At 37.9% G+C, this 13,568-nt stretch overlaps 1 protein-coding gene across 1 annotated transcript in view; it reads right to left on the bottom strand.

The window, feature by feature from the left end:
* The window catches only part of prex2 (phosphatidylinositol-3,4,5-trisphosphate-dependent Rac exchange factor 2), a 116,171-nt gene that overhangs the window by 29,272 nt on the left and 73,331 nt on the right, over positions 1–13,568 (bottom strand). The window contains exons 24-29 of the mRNA XM_053487902.1: positions 11,771–11,993; positions 11,078–11,285; positions 4,533–4,712; positions 4,305–4,399; positions 3,781–3,863; positions 2,614–2,704 (exon numbers count right to left, since the gene is read on the bottom strand). Of these exons, the coding sequence (XP_053343877.1) occupies positions 2,614–2,704; positions 3,781–3,863; positions 4,305–4,399; positions 4,533–4,712; positions 11,078–11,285; positions 11,771–11,993 (880 nt within the window). The remainder of the gene's footprint in view (positions 1–2,613; positions 2,705–3,780; positions 3,864–4,304; positions 4,400–4,532; positions 4,713–11,077; positions 11,286–11,770; positions 11,994–13,568) is intronic.

Genomic DNA, 13,568 nt, shown 5'->3' with positions numbered 1-13,568 from the left:
AGGGAAAGATCTAAACAATGGTCTAACAGAAGCATTGCAAAGTGTTATAAAACAATGTCCAAACAATTTGGAGAACATTCCACAGCGAGAAAGATTATTATGCTTTTCATTAAGTGAAAAGCATTCAAGATCTTCTCCGAAGTGAACGTTTCAGCACATTCACCCAAAAGTCAGACCCAAGGGCTATATGTAAGACCCTACAGACCTCATTAGGCATGTTATATGTTAAAGCCCATGACAGCACAATTAGAAGAAGACTGAATAAGTATGATTTGCATGGAAGGGTTGGGAGAAGAAAGCCTCTTCTGCCAGGTGAATGTCTTTTCTAAAAAGAACATGAAAACATTACTGAGGTTCGCAAACTACACCTGAGCAAACCACAAGATTTCTGGAACAAATTAGAGCAATGTGGAGTTGTAAGGCCTGAATGTCCAGCATCCAATCCAACCGCATTTCAGCAGAAACATCTCATACCCACTGCCAAGCATGGAGGTGGAGGGGTAATGATTTGGGTTTGTTTTGTAGCCACAGGACCTGGGCACCTTGCCGTCATGGATTCGACCATCAATTCCTCTGTATAGCAAAATATTGGCAGATGCTCTTATACAGAGCGACTTACATTTTTTTTTATCTCATTATACATCTGAGCAGTTAAGGGGTTAAGGTCCTTGCTCAAGGGCCCAACAGTGACAACATGATGGTTGTGAGGTTTGAACCTGGGATCTTCCGAACCGTAGTCCAATGCCTTAACCACTGAGCTACCCCTGGCCCGAGTTTTAATGTTCTCTTCGTGCTTGGGCATTCCCAAATTGCCAGTAATGTGTGTGAATAAGTGTGTGTATGTGCCCTCTGCAATGTATTGGCACCCCATCCAGGGTGTACCCCGCCTGGTGCCCTAAGCCTCCTAGGCTCCAGCCCCCCTGTGACCCTGTATACAGGAATAAGCGGTATATACGATGAGTGCGTGAGTGAGAGATTGTTTCTGAGAAGCGCCCGGAAAACTCAGTAAATAAAACCTACTTAGAATAAAGTAGAATAATTAAATCAGAATTCAGTAATGTAGTAAGAAAGAGGGCACCCTCAGCCTCATTTTGACACCAGGATTTCCGGGTTAGACACACACTGGGGTAAAAAAAAAAAAAAAAAAAAAGACCACAGCAGTGCAGATTTATAGCTAAAATTTATGTGTGCTTGTCTATGATATTTGGAGTAAACAACCTGGATAGTGTTCAATAAAGTGCTTTAAAACAATCTTAAGGATTAAAAACTAACGATGCAAAAATTTGATAGATCACATCTACGCCCTCTATCGGCCATAGCACAAAACTAACCCAAGTGACTTCCATATCTGACTTGATATGAGTGATTTAACATTCTTGTCCTAAATTAAACGTTGCTTAAAATATTTAACAGCCATTAAACTCACTCACCATAAGAGACCCCTTTTTCCTTTTTCATTAGAAAACCATTAAACACGCTGCTCACACTCCAGCTTTTAAACCCTTTTACACTTCTCACATGCAAATACATATTTATGTACATATAAATACCAGCACTAACTCTTAGAAACCATTAGAAACCACAAAGAACTAAAAGCAGCACATCGTGTTTCTCACACGGCACTCGTTCCCATAATCAGCTCCTGGAAAAATGTCGGACTCAGCAGGAAACGTGTGTAAATACGACCGTGGGCTTTATTTAGACCGTATTTAAGGATTTAAAAGAAATCATCGCATAGAAATTAAGGTTTTGTGGCTGTGATGCTAAACAGTGTTGAAACATCTGGATTGAAGTACATACAGCACTGTACCGTGACATTTATGTGACTTCAGTAAGCAGAATACGTAGTTATAATGTCGGCTCTCATATTGTCTCTGTCACGTACTGTACTGTAGTTAGAGACAGAGGAGAGGTTGAAATCGATTACTTCGTACTGAAGTTAAGGCAAAAAAGACCACACACGCTGGCGGCTCTGAGACTTGTGAAAAGCGTAAAAGTGACTCCAGCATGCAGGGGATTAGGAAATCTAAACTACAGGGATTATTTGCTAATCTGCTCCTTTGGTGCTGAGAAGGATTTAGAGAAAAAGAACTGGGAGAAGGATGTGTGCGCACACACACACACGCAATGACAATGATATTTTATTATTTTTTTTTAAAAGTATTAGTAATAAGTCTTGCAGAAATCTTTTGCAAAAGTGCAGGAATTGTGGGATGTGCAGGGAAGTTCAGGAACTACAGGAAGTGCAAGAATTGCCATAAGTTCAGAAAGTGCAGTGAGTGTGGGATTTACAATACACTTTACATTCTCTGCACATAAAAAGAAAATGAGACATCTGATCCAGATCAATTATTTTACAAAATTCTATTTAAAAACAGCTTTTCCTTTTTAAAGGAAGTAAAAAAAAACCCAAAAACTTAAACTCCCAAAGTCTCAAGGTTCCACTGGTAAACAGGAAAGTGTGTGAATCTGGGAAGAAAACAACCACATGAATATCTCCAACCTTCTCCAACCAAGAAAACTGATAAAATATAAAACATAAAGGGGGATTTTGGACAGCAGCTGCCCTGTTGGAGAGAGAGAGAGAGATTAGGAAAAGATTTTCTATTTCACCTTGTAGTCCTCGACCTGGTGTAAAACATTTAGTCTGTTCAAAGACCCGAGCCACCGTCACCCCCTTCAGGAGGCTCGTCATAGACTCCATCTGCAACACACATCATCATCATCATCATCATCATCGTCATCATCAGTGAGCACTTTCTCTTAATCAGCATTACCACCAGGTCCGTTTCCTGCTCTAACAGGTCACTTAGAACCCCAGGCCACCAGGGGGACTCGTCCGTTTTTTTTACAATAAATATTCAAAAAGCACACTTTAACCATGATTTGATTAAAAGGCAGACATAGGATTAAATTGAATAATTAGTTATTTAAATGTAGAAGAACGTGATCATGATTCAGTTATGTATCTATTTTGAGCGAGAAACCATTAAAAGGAAAATTGGACTTGGACAATTTGTCTGCTTTTAGCTTTCCGCGACATGTTAGCTAGCTTGTATTTAAAACTAGGAGTGTCATGCTAGCACATGGTAAGTTGCTAGGTTGTTATTACTACTGTACCGAATAGCTACAGTACATTGACTTCAGTTACAAAGAGTGACTAGGAAATAAAAATTCTCTGATATGACGTGAGGGATAACGTGAGGGATAACGTGATTTCTATCGTCATTGAGGGTTTTGTGAGGGTGGATGTGGAGATTTATAATCTTTACAAGCGTAAAATGGATGTGGATCATAAAGAGAAGCAAAGTGCGAGGTGTGGACTTTTAAATAAGGAAATGAAAAAAAAAAGCACAAAAATGCGTGAATAGATGTTTGTTTGACGTCAAAACCTAAATACTGTAAATGAATGAATAAATAAATTAAAATGAAGCCCATGGTGTTTTCCTGCCATAGAAACTATGAGACAAAAGAAAAAGGAAAAAAAAAAAAAAATCCAAAATGTCCTACGGTTAATTTGCATATCAGAGCTAGACTAGCCAGTCACAGGCTTCTCTGAGTTGGGGTATGTAGAAGAGGGCGGATAGCGCGTCTCACTTTTAGCTGTTTGTAACTGACTGTGCTGTCAATCAAAATCACTACATCTTATACTGTATACTGTATCACAAACTCAATACATCTTGACAAATTGTCCATTTTGTACAAGTCCATCACAGAAAATAGGGTCCATGTGTGTGTGTGTGTGTGTGCGTGTGTGTGTGTGTGCCAAAGTATACACACCTGGCTGAACAGATGCTCCAAAAAGCCATGGAGCTTCTTCTGCTTATCAGGAGATATCCACATGCTGGCCGGCATCTCATCTCCTGTGATTGTGTGTGTGTGTGTGTGTGTGTGTGTGTGTGTGTGTGTGTGTGTGTGTGTGTGTGTGGTTGTGTGTGAGTGTAAAACACAGGCGGAGAGAAAACGAGAAGGGGTTCATTAGGCCAGGGAGACAGACGACGGAGGCTTTATTACTCTAACGAAGCAGAACGGCCGCGGCGTGAGAGCAGTGTCGCTCTTTCTTGGCCGCTGCTTAGCAATTAGCGTGTAATGGATATCAACTTGACACAGACTGCACTTTGGCAGTGAAAGGATTCAGCTGTCAGAGGAGTGGCTGAGCTTCACACACTCAAGCCAAAAAAAAAAGAGAGAGAGAAAAGAGAAAGAGAGAGAGAGGATCAGAGAGGGACAGACATACTTATACATATATAACAAATAACTGTGGCAAAGGAAATCGCGTATGTGTGTGTGTGTGTGTGTGTTACCTGAGTCCATCTCATCACTGTGGACGTAGGAGCTGCAGTGGCTGCTGCAGATGCTGGTGAAGGAGGCGATGGAGTTCCTGTTACTGTTACAGTCGCTGCAAACACAACGGCCTGGTTTAAGTAAAGTCCATCTGATCTCAGTTTAACACTAAAGCTGTAAGCAGATCATATCAGTGTTCAGCCCAGAGAGAGAGAGAGAGAGAGAGAGAGAGAGAGAGAGAGAGAGACCTGTAGGAGTCTCGGTTGCTGATGGTGTCGTGACCCGAGTCCTCCTGCTCGTCCCCCGTCACGTTGAAACACACTCGCTTGCCGTTCCGCTCAGCTCGCTCACACTCGCTTTCAGCCGAGATAAAGCTCTCAGGCGGCTTGGCCTCAGGGCTGCTGGGGTGCGTGATGGACGAGAGCAGACTGAGAGAACGAGAGAGAGAGATGATTGTTGCGTGTGTATTAGTGTGTTCAAAATGAGAAAACATTTCACTTTGTTTGTTTAACATATTTCAAGAAAAAAAAGAGGATGGAAGGTAAAAGATAAAGAAAACAAGAAAGAATATAATAAATTAAAGAAAGAAAAAAGAGTAAAGGTGATGAAAGAAAAAGAAGGAACATAAAAGGAAAAAAATAAAAATGTAAGAAAAAAAATTGTAAGAAAATTAAGAAAGAATGGAAGAAAGAAAGAAAGAGGATGCAAAAAGCAAAAAAACTACAATAAATAGTGAAAAATCTAATAAATAAATTAAAAAAAGAAAAAGTCCAAGTCCAAGAGTGTTGAAGGAAAAAAGAAAGAATAAAACAAAAAGAAACAACTGACAGAAAACAGGAAAAAAAAAAAATTGGGATAAAAAATAAATAAATAACAGAAATAAAGACCTGAAAAATTGAAAAAAAGAAAAATAGAAAACGAAAGAATTCAGACAGTGTGTTTGGAGTGTGTGTTCAGATAGTGTGTTTGGAGTGTGTGTTCAGATAGTGTGTTTAAAGAGTGTGTGTTCAGATAGTGTGTTTGGAGTGTGTGTTCAGAGAGTGTGTTTGGAATTTGAATTCAGACAGTGTGTTTGGAGAGTGTGTTTGGAGTGTGTGTTCAGATAATGTGTTTGGAGCGTGTAATTAGCGTGTAATGGATATCAACTTGACACAGACTGCACTTTGGCAGTGAAAGGATTCAGCTGTCAGAGGAGTGGCTGAGCTTTACACACTCAAGTTTTGCCTGTTCAGTTTTGCCTGTTCAGATAGTGTGTTTAGAGAGTGTGTGTTCAGAGTGTGTGTTTCGAGTGTGTTCAGAGTGTGTGTATGAAGTGTGTACAGAACCAGACCCGTGGCCAAACTAAACCTATGATCTGTTTCTGTTTGACTTTTGCACCTCAACATTAGGAGGCTGGAGGTCATCAAAATATATTAATAACACACACACACACACACACACACACACACACATATACACACACACACACACAAAACTGTGTAAACACTCACAAAGCCGACCCCAGGCTCATGTCTGCAACAAGAATTCACCAGCTCTTTAAGTATTTTTCATAAATCATTTCAGCAGTTATTTGTGTGCATATGTGTGTGTGTGTGTGTGTGTGTGTGTATGCTGAAGTGCTGTTTTCAATGAGTCACACTTGTGTGTGTGAGTGCAGTCTTCCAGACACTAACACATTCCACTCGTCACGTCTTGTTCAATTTCTGCATTTAAAGTGTTTTCTTGTTCCATAAACACAATTTTCCATTACATCAAGCAACAAACCGAAGACCAGGAGACAAACTGTAATGTGTGTGTGTGTGTGTGTGTGTGTGTGTGTGTGTGTGTGTGTGTGTGTGTAGACACACATGTTGAAGATCACCCAGCTAAGAGCTCTTCAGACTGAGAGCTTTGTATGTCATGGCTCATCAAACTGAGCCTAAGTGTCAGAGCAAGTAGCGTCGAGTGGCAGCACGTGTCCGAGCCACGCCCACCCTGACCTGACCGCGGCGAGACGCCATGACGCAGAGAAAACACTCACAATGCTGGAACAAAGATCCGAACAAAGGGCTGGAAACTGGGATTTAATTTGTTTGTTGGTTTGTTTAAAATAATTGTTTGTTCGACTAGTTGACTGTTTGACTGTCTCCCTGTTTATGTGATGGTTGAACTACTGTACTGTAATTGTTTGTTTGTTTGACAATTGACTTGATTGCTTGCTTTCTTGTTTAATTGCTTGTTTAAACGTCTACTTGTATGATTGTATGTTTTATTGTTTTTTGATTACATGCTTGACAGTTTGTTTGTTTGTTTCTTTGACTGATTCTTGTTTGACTGAGGGTTCTATTGTTTGACTGTTTGTTTGTTTAACTGTTAGTTTTACTTGTTTTTTTGTTATTGTTGGTTTTTGTTTATTTTAATTGAGGGATTATTTTATTGCTTATTTGATAGTTTTGCCTGTTTGACTTCCTGATTGTTAGATTACTTATTTTTGACTTTGTTCTATTGTTTATTCGACAGCTTGTTTAATTGCATGTTTTTTTTTAATGCTTGTTTAAGTTTATACTTGTGTAACTGTTTGTTAAATTACTTTTTGATTAGTTGTTTGACAGTTTGTTTGGTTAATTATCTGATTGCTTGTTTGTTTGAATTTTTCTTGTTTGATTGTTTACTTGTTTTACTTTTAGTTTTATTGCTTATTTGTGCTTTTGGATATTTTATTGTTTGTCTCACCTTTTGATTTATTATTTGATCATTTGTTTGTTTGATTACTGGTTTTACAATGTTTTTGCTAGTTGACCTGTGTGAATGCTCGCTCTTCTGTCAGATTGCTTTTGTTTGTTTGACAGCTTCTTTTTCGACTACGTACCGGCCAACTTAATATCAGCCCACAAATGTAATACAAATCTGATCTGTAGTAATCCCACAAATATAATGAATTTCCCATAAACATAATAATAAATAAACTTATGTTACATTATAACATTTTGCAACAATTTGCAAATGTTTATTCCATTTGTAGGTTGTTATTATGTTGACGGTGTTACAGACTGTTTATTGCTTTTTTGGCTGATAGTATTTTTGTTAGCTTGTTTTACTTTTAGTTTTATTATTTTTTTGATTTTATATAGTTTTTTGTTTATCTTTAATGGCTTTCTTGTATGTTTGTTTGATTTACTGTCTGTTTGCTTGTTTGTTTTGACTTTGTTCTATTGTTTATTGCTTGTTTGTTTAAAAACTTGTCTAAATGTTTCACTGTTTGATTTCTTGTTTGACAGTTTAATTGCTTGTTTGTTTGATTACTTGTTTTACTCTTTGATTCCTCCTTTGCCTGTTTGATAGTTTCCATTGTATGATTACTTGACTGATTGTTTGATTCTATATTTTGTGTTCTTTTGAACTAGATTCAGTCCTTCCTTTTGCTGTTACTGAACAGATGTTCGCAGGCCTGTAGATGAGCAACATTTTGGTGTTCACTTTATATGCCTCATGAAAAATTTCTCTGTATTTCTTGACACGTATTACATATTCATAAAATATTTGAGATAAATCATATTCAATCTTTTTAGATGGCATTATGAGTTTTTAATTATTGATTTTTTTATGACAAACGTTTCAGAATTTCTTTCTGAACTGTCGGCACCTCAGAGGTTAGGAGAAAAAGAATCTACGGATTTAAAGACTTTAAATGCAATTATAAAGAAATTACTGTACATTGCTAAAAAAAAAAAAAAACGCTGAACTGCAAAAAGCTTAAAACCAGATAAATAAACAAACAACTGCAGCTCGATGCTTGTCAGGACACATTTTTTAGAAATGTAGGGTCAGGAAAGGAACTGCGTATACACATTACGTCAACCGTATGCACTTCATTCCAAGGTCAGATACAAAAGTTCAAAAGTTCAGATGTCCATGTTGTTAATCCCGTCCCACAGGAATTGTCAGAAAGCATTTATATAAAAGGCTGAGAAGTGTCTTCATGTACAAATCCCCTTTTGTCACTAAGGAACAGGCCGAGATAAGAAAAAAGAGCGAGAGCCCCCATGCCTTTAAATCACTAAATCATTCACATCGAGCGGCCATTCACTCAGATTTTCTGAGCAGTTCATTTGGCGATGGATTCTGTATCCAGCGGAGGTCGATAGCCATTTTAATTTAGAGCAGCGGCAGATACACTGATGGAGTAAGCAGCCTAGAGCTACTCATTACTGCTAGGAAAGTCATTAACCCCTCACTGGTCCTCACACCATCGCACTGATCTTCAGCTTAACACACACTTTAACTGCCATCAATGCAAAAACGTACACAACACGAACGTACAACTTTACCAGCACTTCTAATGAGGACTGGAAGAGGGGGAAAGGGGAACGGAAACGTTTTCATTAAGCTTGTTTGGACGGTCAGTGACCCTGCTGTGAATGAGTTTGGCCGAAGTGACATTTATAGTTCTGTCTTATTCTTCTTGCTGTCATTTGTTTTTGAAAGCGCACAGGCTGACTTTATAGTGTCCTATTTCCTGTTCAACATTAATATGCTGGTAAACAACAAAGCAATCGACAGCATGACTGAGTCAGGAAGTATCACTGCACATGTACGGCAAGAAATACAGTAAACAAACACACACACAGTCCTGATTAAACAGCCATATTAATATTCAAGAGAAGTTTTTTAAATGAAAGAAATTTTGTCAAATTGACTATATATATATATATATATATATATATATATATATATATATATATATATATATAATAATCCACTCATGCTATGTTGTGCATTCTGAAATACTTTTCTGCTAAGCATGATGCCAAAGAGTGATTATACAAGTTACCGTAACCTTCCTGTTAACTTCTCTGGTCTCTCTTTGCTCACCGGATGTTTTTTGTTCTTTGCACCATCCTCTGTTAACTTTATTAGTTTTTTCCCTTGACTCTCTCCCTAATTTAGTCATGGCCAATTCACTGTACCTGTAAGGCTCACACAGGAAACATTGGCAGGGGAGCGCAATCTGCACATTTTTACATGCATGAGCAGGGGCAATTTTGTTCCATCTGACTCCCAGATACAGATGAGATTCAACTTGCGATTTCCAAATACTAGAGCATACAAAAGCTCTACTTTAAAAAATTATTTGTAAAAAAAAAAAAAAAATCGCAAAAGCAGCCTAATCCCAATACTTACTTCTATTTCTAAGGAATCTGACCAACGATGTTTCCCATATTCCTATTTTTCTGATTTATTTTTCATGCACCCCAAAAGACTTCTATCAAAATGTTTCGTCTGGGTCTCCTCAGTGCCAAACCACAGTTTGATAATTTTTAGGTCCAATTTGAAACCGCAATGTCAATTTTGTAAAAAAAAAAATAATAATAATAATAATTTAACTTTATACTATTTCTAGTTAAAATCATGTCCATCAAAACTAATTCACCACTTCAAAAATGAGCCTAAGATCAGTGCAAATATCTCTCCATAGACTTTGTTACAGCCGGCATAAACTGAAAAAAAAAAAAAAAAACACTCAACTTGAAAGATGTCTTCAATTTAAACCTGATTAAATCTACCAATCGGTCAACATTCGCTATACCTAACAAATTCATTAGATGTCATGAGCCTCGTAATATACCTCGAGAAATAAATTACATCTGATATCCACTGCACAAAAAGGTTTATTTGCACTTTATGTGATATTTTTATTTGCAAAAATATTGATACTTTTACCATGAAGTGACATCTAAACCATTTGGAAGAGGCCCATACTGAGATGTTTAAGGGTTAAATTAATCCTGACTGAATCAGCCTTGACCTCAGTACACTAATATCCATCTGCCTGAATTAATTTTCTCCATTACAAGCACACACGCTTCCATGTCCACTCTAATAGAATGTTGAAAATGTTCCAGTTATTAGAGGAACAGGTACTAAAAGCAGTCTGCGGCATTAGCAAGTCATGAATGAATAACAATGCAGCGATGTGAGTCGAGCTAATGAGGTTTTCATGAGTGAGAGCTATACACCGCAAGTCCGTGTTAATGCAGGGAACAGTAATAATTAGGGCCACCGAATTGCAGAATTTACTAAGAGCTGACAGCGATGAGAGTGTGATTTAATTACCCTGGTGTTGGAACTGCCTACAGGATATGTTCAGCTAGATGCATTGCGATTGCATTATATGTCACAATTTCAGTCAGTGGTTATCTTCCCACAATACGAGGTAAAATAACAGAAGTCAGTGTTTTTAGAAAGAGCCTAAGTAGGGCTAAGATGTCGGATCAGTGAGTTTGTGTTCTGCCAGTTTTGCAATTTTTTTACAGGTATATAGCGTAGTTATTTTGCTTATATATAAGGGCAAAAGGTATTGAATGAGAATTGTAATAAAAATAGGGCATGGGGAAAAAGTCTGCAGAGCAACATAATTGTTTACATGTAAATAATAGGTCTGCTTGTATACAGTAGTTATGGTTAGAGCTGAAAAGAAAAGTCATCGAGGCTGAAAAGCTAATCTGTGCACATTATATTTTTTGGCCGAACTTTAACACAGATGCAAGATCTGTTTTATCATTAGTTCTGTCATATCCTGTACATGAGAACATTTACACATTTTTACAATAACCTTATTTCCTTATAACCTTATTAATTGATTAATTATTAATCAACGCTACACACCACTAAATATGTTTTTTAATGAGTTTTCTTTCTATTCTTCATGTGATATATCAACTAAACTTCAAGTGTTACAAAAACTTTATTTCATTAATTACTTTCATATGGGTGTGTATACTTTTTATATCTCCTAACACAAGACAATACATACTCGTGAATCTGTGCAGCGTAGCACTCCATCTCCTTCATTGCCGTGCTCAGTTTGGTGAGCAGCTTGTGATAAGCGTCGACAGTAAGCAGGTCATCCTCTCGCAGCAGGAAGCGCAGCCCGTGTCCCTCTGTTCGGCCCAGACTGTGTCCCGATGGAGCAGCCATGCTGGTGATGCAGTGCTGCACGTGCACCATGGGGTTCAGCTTGCCTGAGATCACACACATTAAATTTTCAATTTATTCTTAAATTGTATAATTGTTTATTTAACATGCATATAATCAAATTCGGTGATGTCGATAATTAGTTTTGATACCGGGAGAATCAGCTGGTTTAGTTAAAGAACGGAACGAATATGTGGCGAATGTGTTTACTTTCGGGACTAAAACTGAGGAATTCCCAAGCGATTTGAAACTTTGGTGGCAAATTTCCATACATGATTTTCAGAGGGCTTTGACTGAGCAGACGCTTTTTTGACTTTATGCCCAGCTGTATCCAGCTGTTTTTGTAGAATAAAATACTAAATATTGATTGTTGCATAGGCATTTATTGCATAAAATAACAACTTCTACCTATTATCTTGATTGTCATTGATAAAAAAAAAGAGAGAGAGAGAGAGAGAGTATGGCATCAAAACATTGAATCTCATGTTTCAATACTTTCGCCCATCCCAAACACGAGTGTTTCCTGTCTCACCCTGCTCTGCACCGTGGTTCCCTTTCTCCTGCATGGAATTCTTCCTGTTGTCCAACTGTACACCGAAAGCACTTCCAAGAGACGTTGTGGTCTTGGGATAGGATACCTCCATCACGTTAATGTGGCAATTCGTTGGGCAGAAATCGCTACTGTGAAGAGGCGACACCTTGGTCTTGGCTTGCTTAAACGTAGGCCAGGCTCTGTTTTTCAGTACTCGTGAAAACTGAAAGCAGAAATTGCGTTAGTGTTAATATTTTAGGGGTCGCCAAATGCGTAAAGTATCCTGGACAGATTTTTTTTAATTATTATTCATAGTTTTCTATGTACAACCAGAAATAAAACAAAAAAGAACCTGCATCCCACCACCTGCTGCACTACACACATGGACTAAAGCACGATCTGGGTGATGGTTGAATAATGGTTGCTTGAGAAAAAAAAAGTCTAGCATAGAGATATCATTTAGCATAACAACTTGGAAAGAAAATACATCAGAATCAACCTAATTGTAAATAATAAAGTTATATTGCCAAAGCTAGTAATATTTGCAGCGAGATTTGGCGATTTGATGCTATTAAATATATTTTAAAAAAAAGATAGAGTATTTTATGTTCAGTGAGAAGACTAAACATCAGACCTCGTAGACGAAACATTGTCCAAGGAGTTGAAAACACGATGCCACACGACCTAGTGGCTGTTTTTCTCATGCATTGAACTAGCTAATTAGCTAGTTTGCCAGAGGTTTTGCTAGCTAATTTTGCTTAATCAGAACTTAGTAGTTAGCAGCCGTTTTGCACTACTGGATTTTGAACACTTTTAAAACCTCTCAGCCATTGCTTGAGTGATATTTGTGCTAATGTGAATTCAGAACACAATGAAGGGAATGCTTTCTGTGCATGCCTCATCCATCACCAGCACTCCAGCTGGTGACTACACACTCGTTTACCTGCTACAACATAATAGATAATCAACTCGGTGCCAAAATAACGCCTTCAAACAAACACCACACAAGTACAACTCAGCGATTAATCAGCGCAGACATTTCCTGCACTTACGCCATTCGTTTTCCATCTCGCAGTTGAGCGTTGAGAAAATACCAAAAATAAAATCAGGGTTGCTTAAGACGCCTTTAATCATCAGGTTGTAGATGAGAATTTCATCTCGACACATCTCAACCTGTCACGCCTGGAGTTTCCTTCATTTCTGTGATTACTCGTCAACACCAGACTGGATCTGGAATACGCTCGGTTCGAGGAAATGACTCGCAGATGAGCTGCATATTTTGCGAATTCAGAGATCTGTGTAAGCAAAACCAGATCCAAAATGCACTAGAAACATCGCTTTGAACTTTATGAATAGCAACGCCGTAGGGCTCGTGGGTTGGCGCACGTGGCGTGGTCGTGTGGGACTGTAAGTTGTTTCTAGTGAAGCTCGATCCCAGTCATAGTACAGATAACGTAATCGGAAAGGGAAAAAAAATACTTTAAAGACTGTACTGAATAATAAGTGCACACAAATAAATGCTGACACGATTCTTGGAAGGAATCAATTCTAGTCATTCCTTATATGGTGACAGCTTCAGATCAGTTCATTTCCTTTTCTTATATGATTCTATTGTTTATTACTGTATCATTTGGAATAACTTTCCATTTAATTTAGTCTTAATAGAACAGAGTTGTTGAATAAATTCTGTTATATATCCAATTTACAGACATGTCCAATTTAGACATGTGTCTAACTATTGATAGGGCAAAGTTTTAAAGGAGTTTCTAGTGTCAGCATTTGTAACAGTCAGATGTTA

The sequence above is a fragment of the Clarias gariepinus genome, chromosome 26, assembly GCF_024256425.1.
Source record: "Clarias gariepinus isolate MV-2021 ecotype Netherlands chromosome 26, CGAR_prim_01v2, whole genome shotgun sequence".
NCBI lineage: Eukaryota > Metazoa > Chordata > Actinopteri > Siluriformes > Clariidae > Clarias > Clarias gariepinus.
Note: the sequence above shows the minus strand (reverse complement) of the source record. Positions and strands in the feature narration are given on the sequence as shown.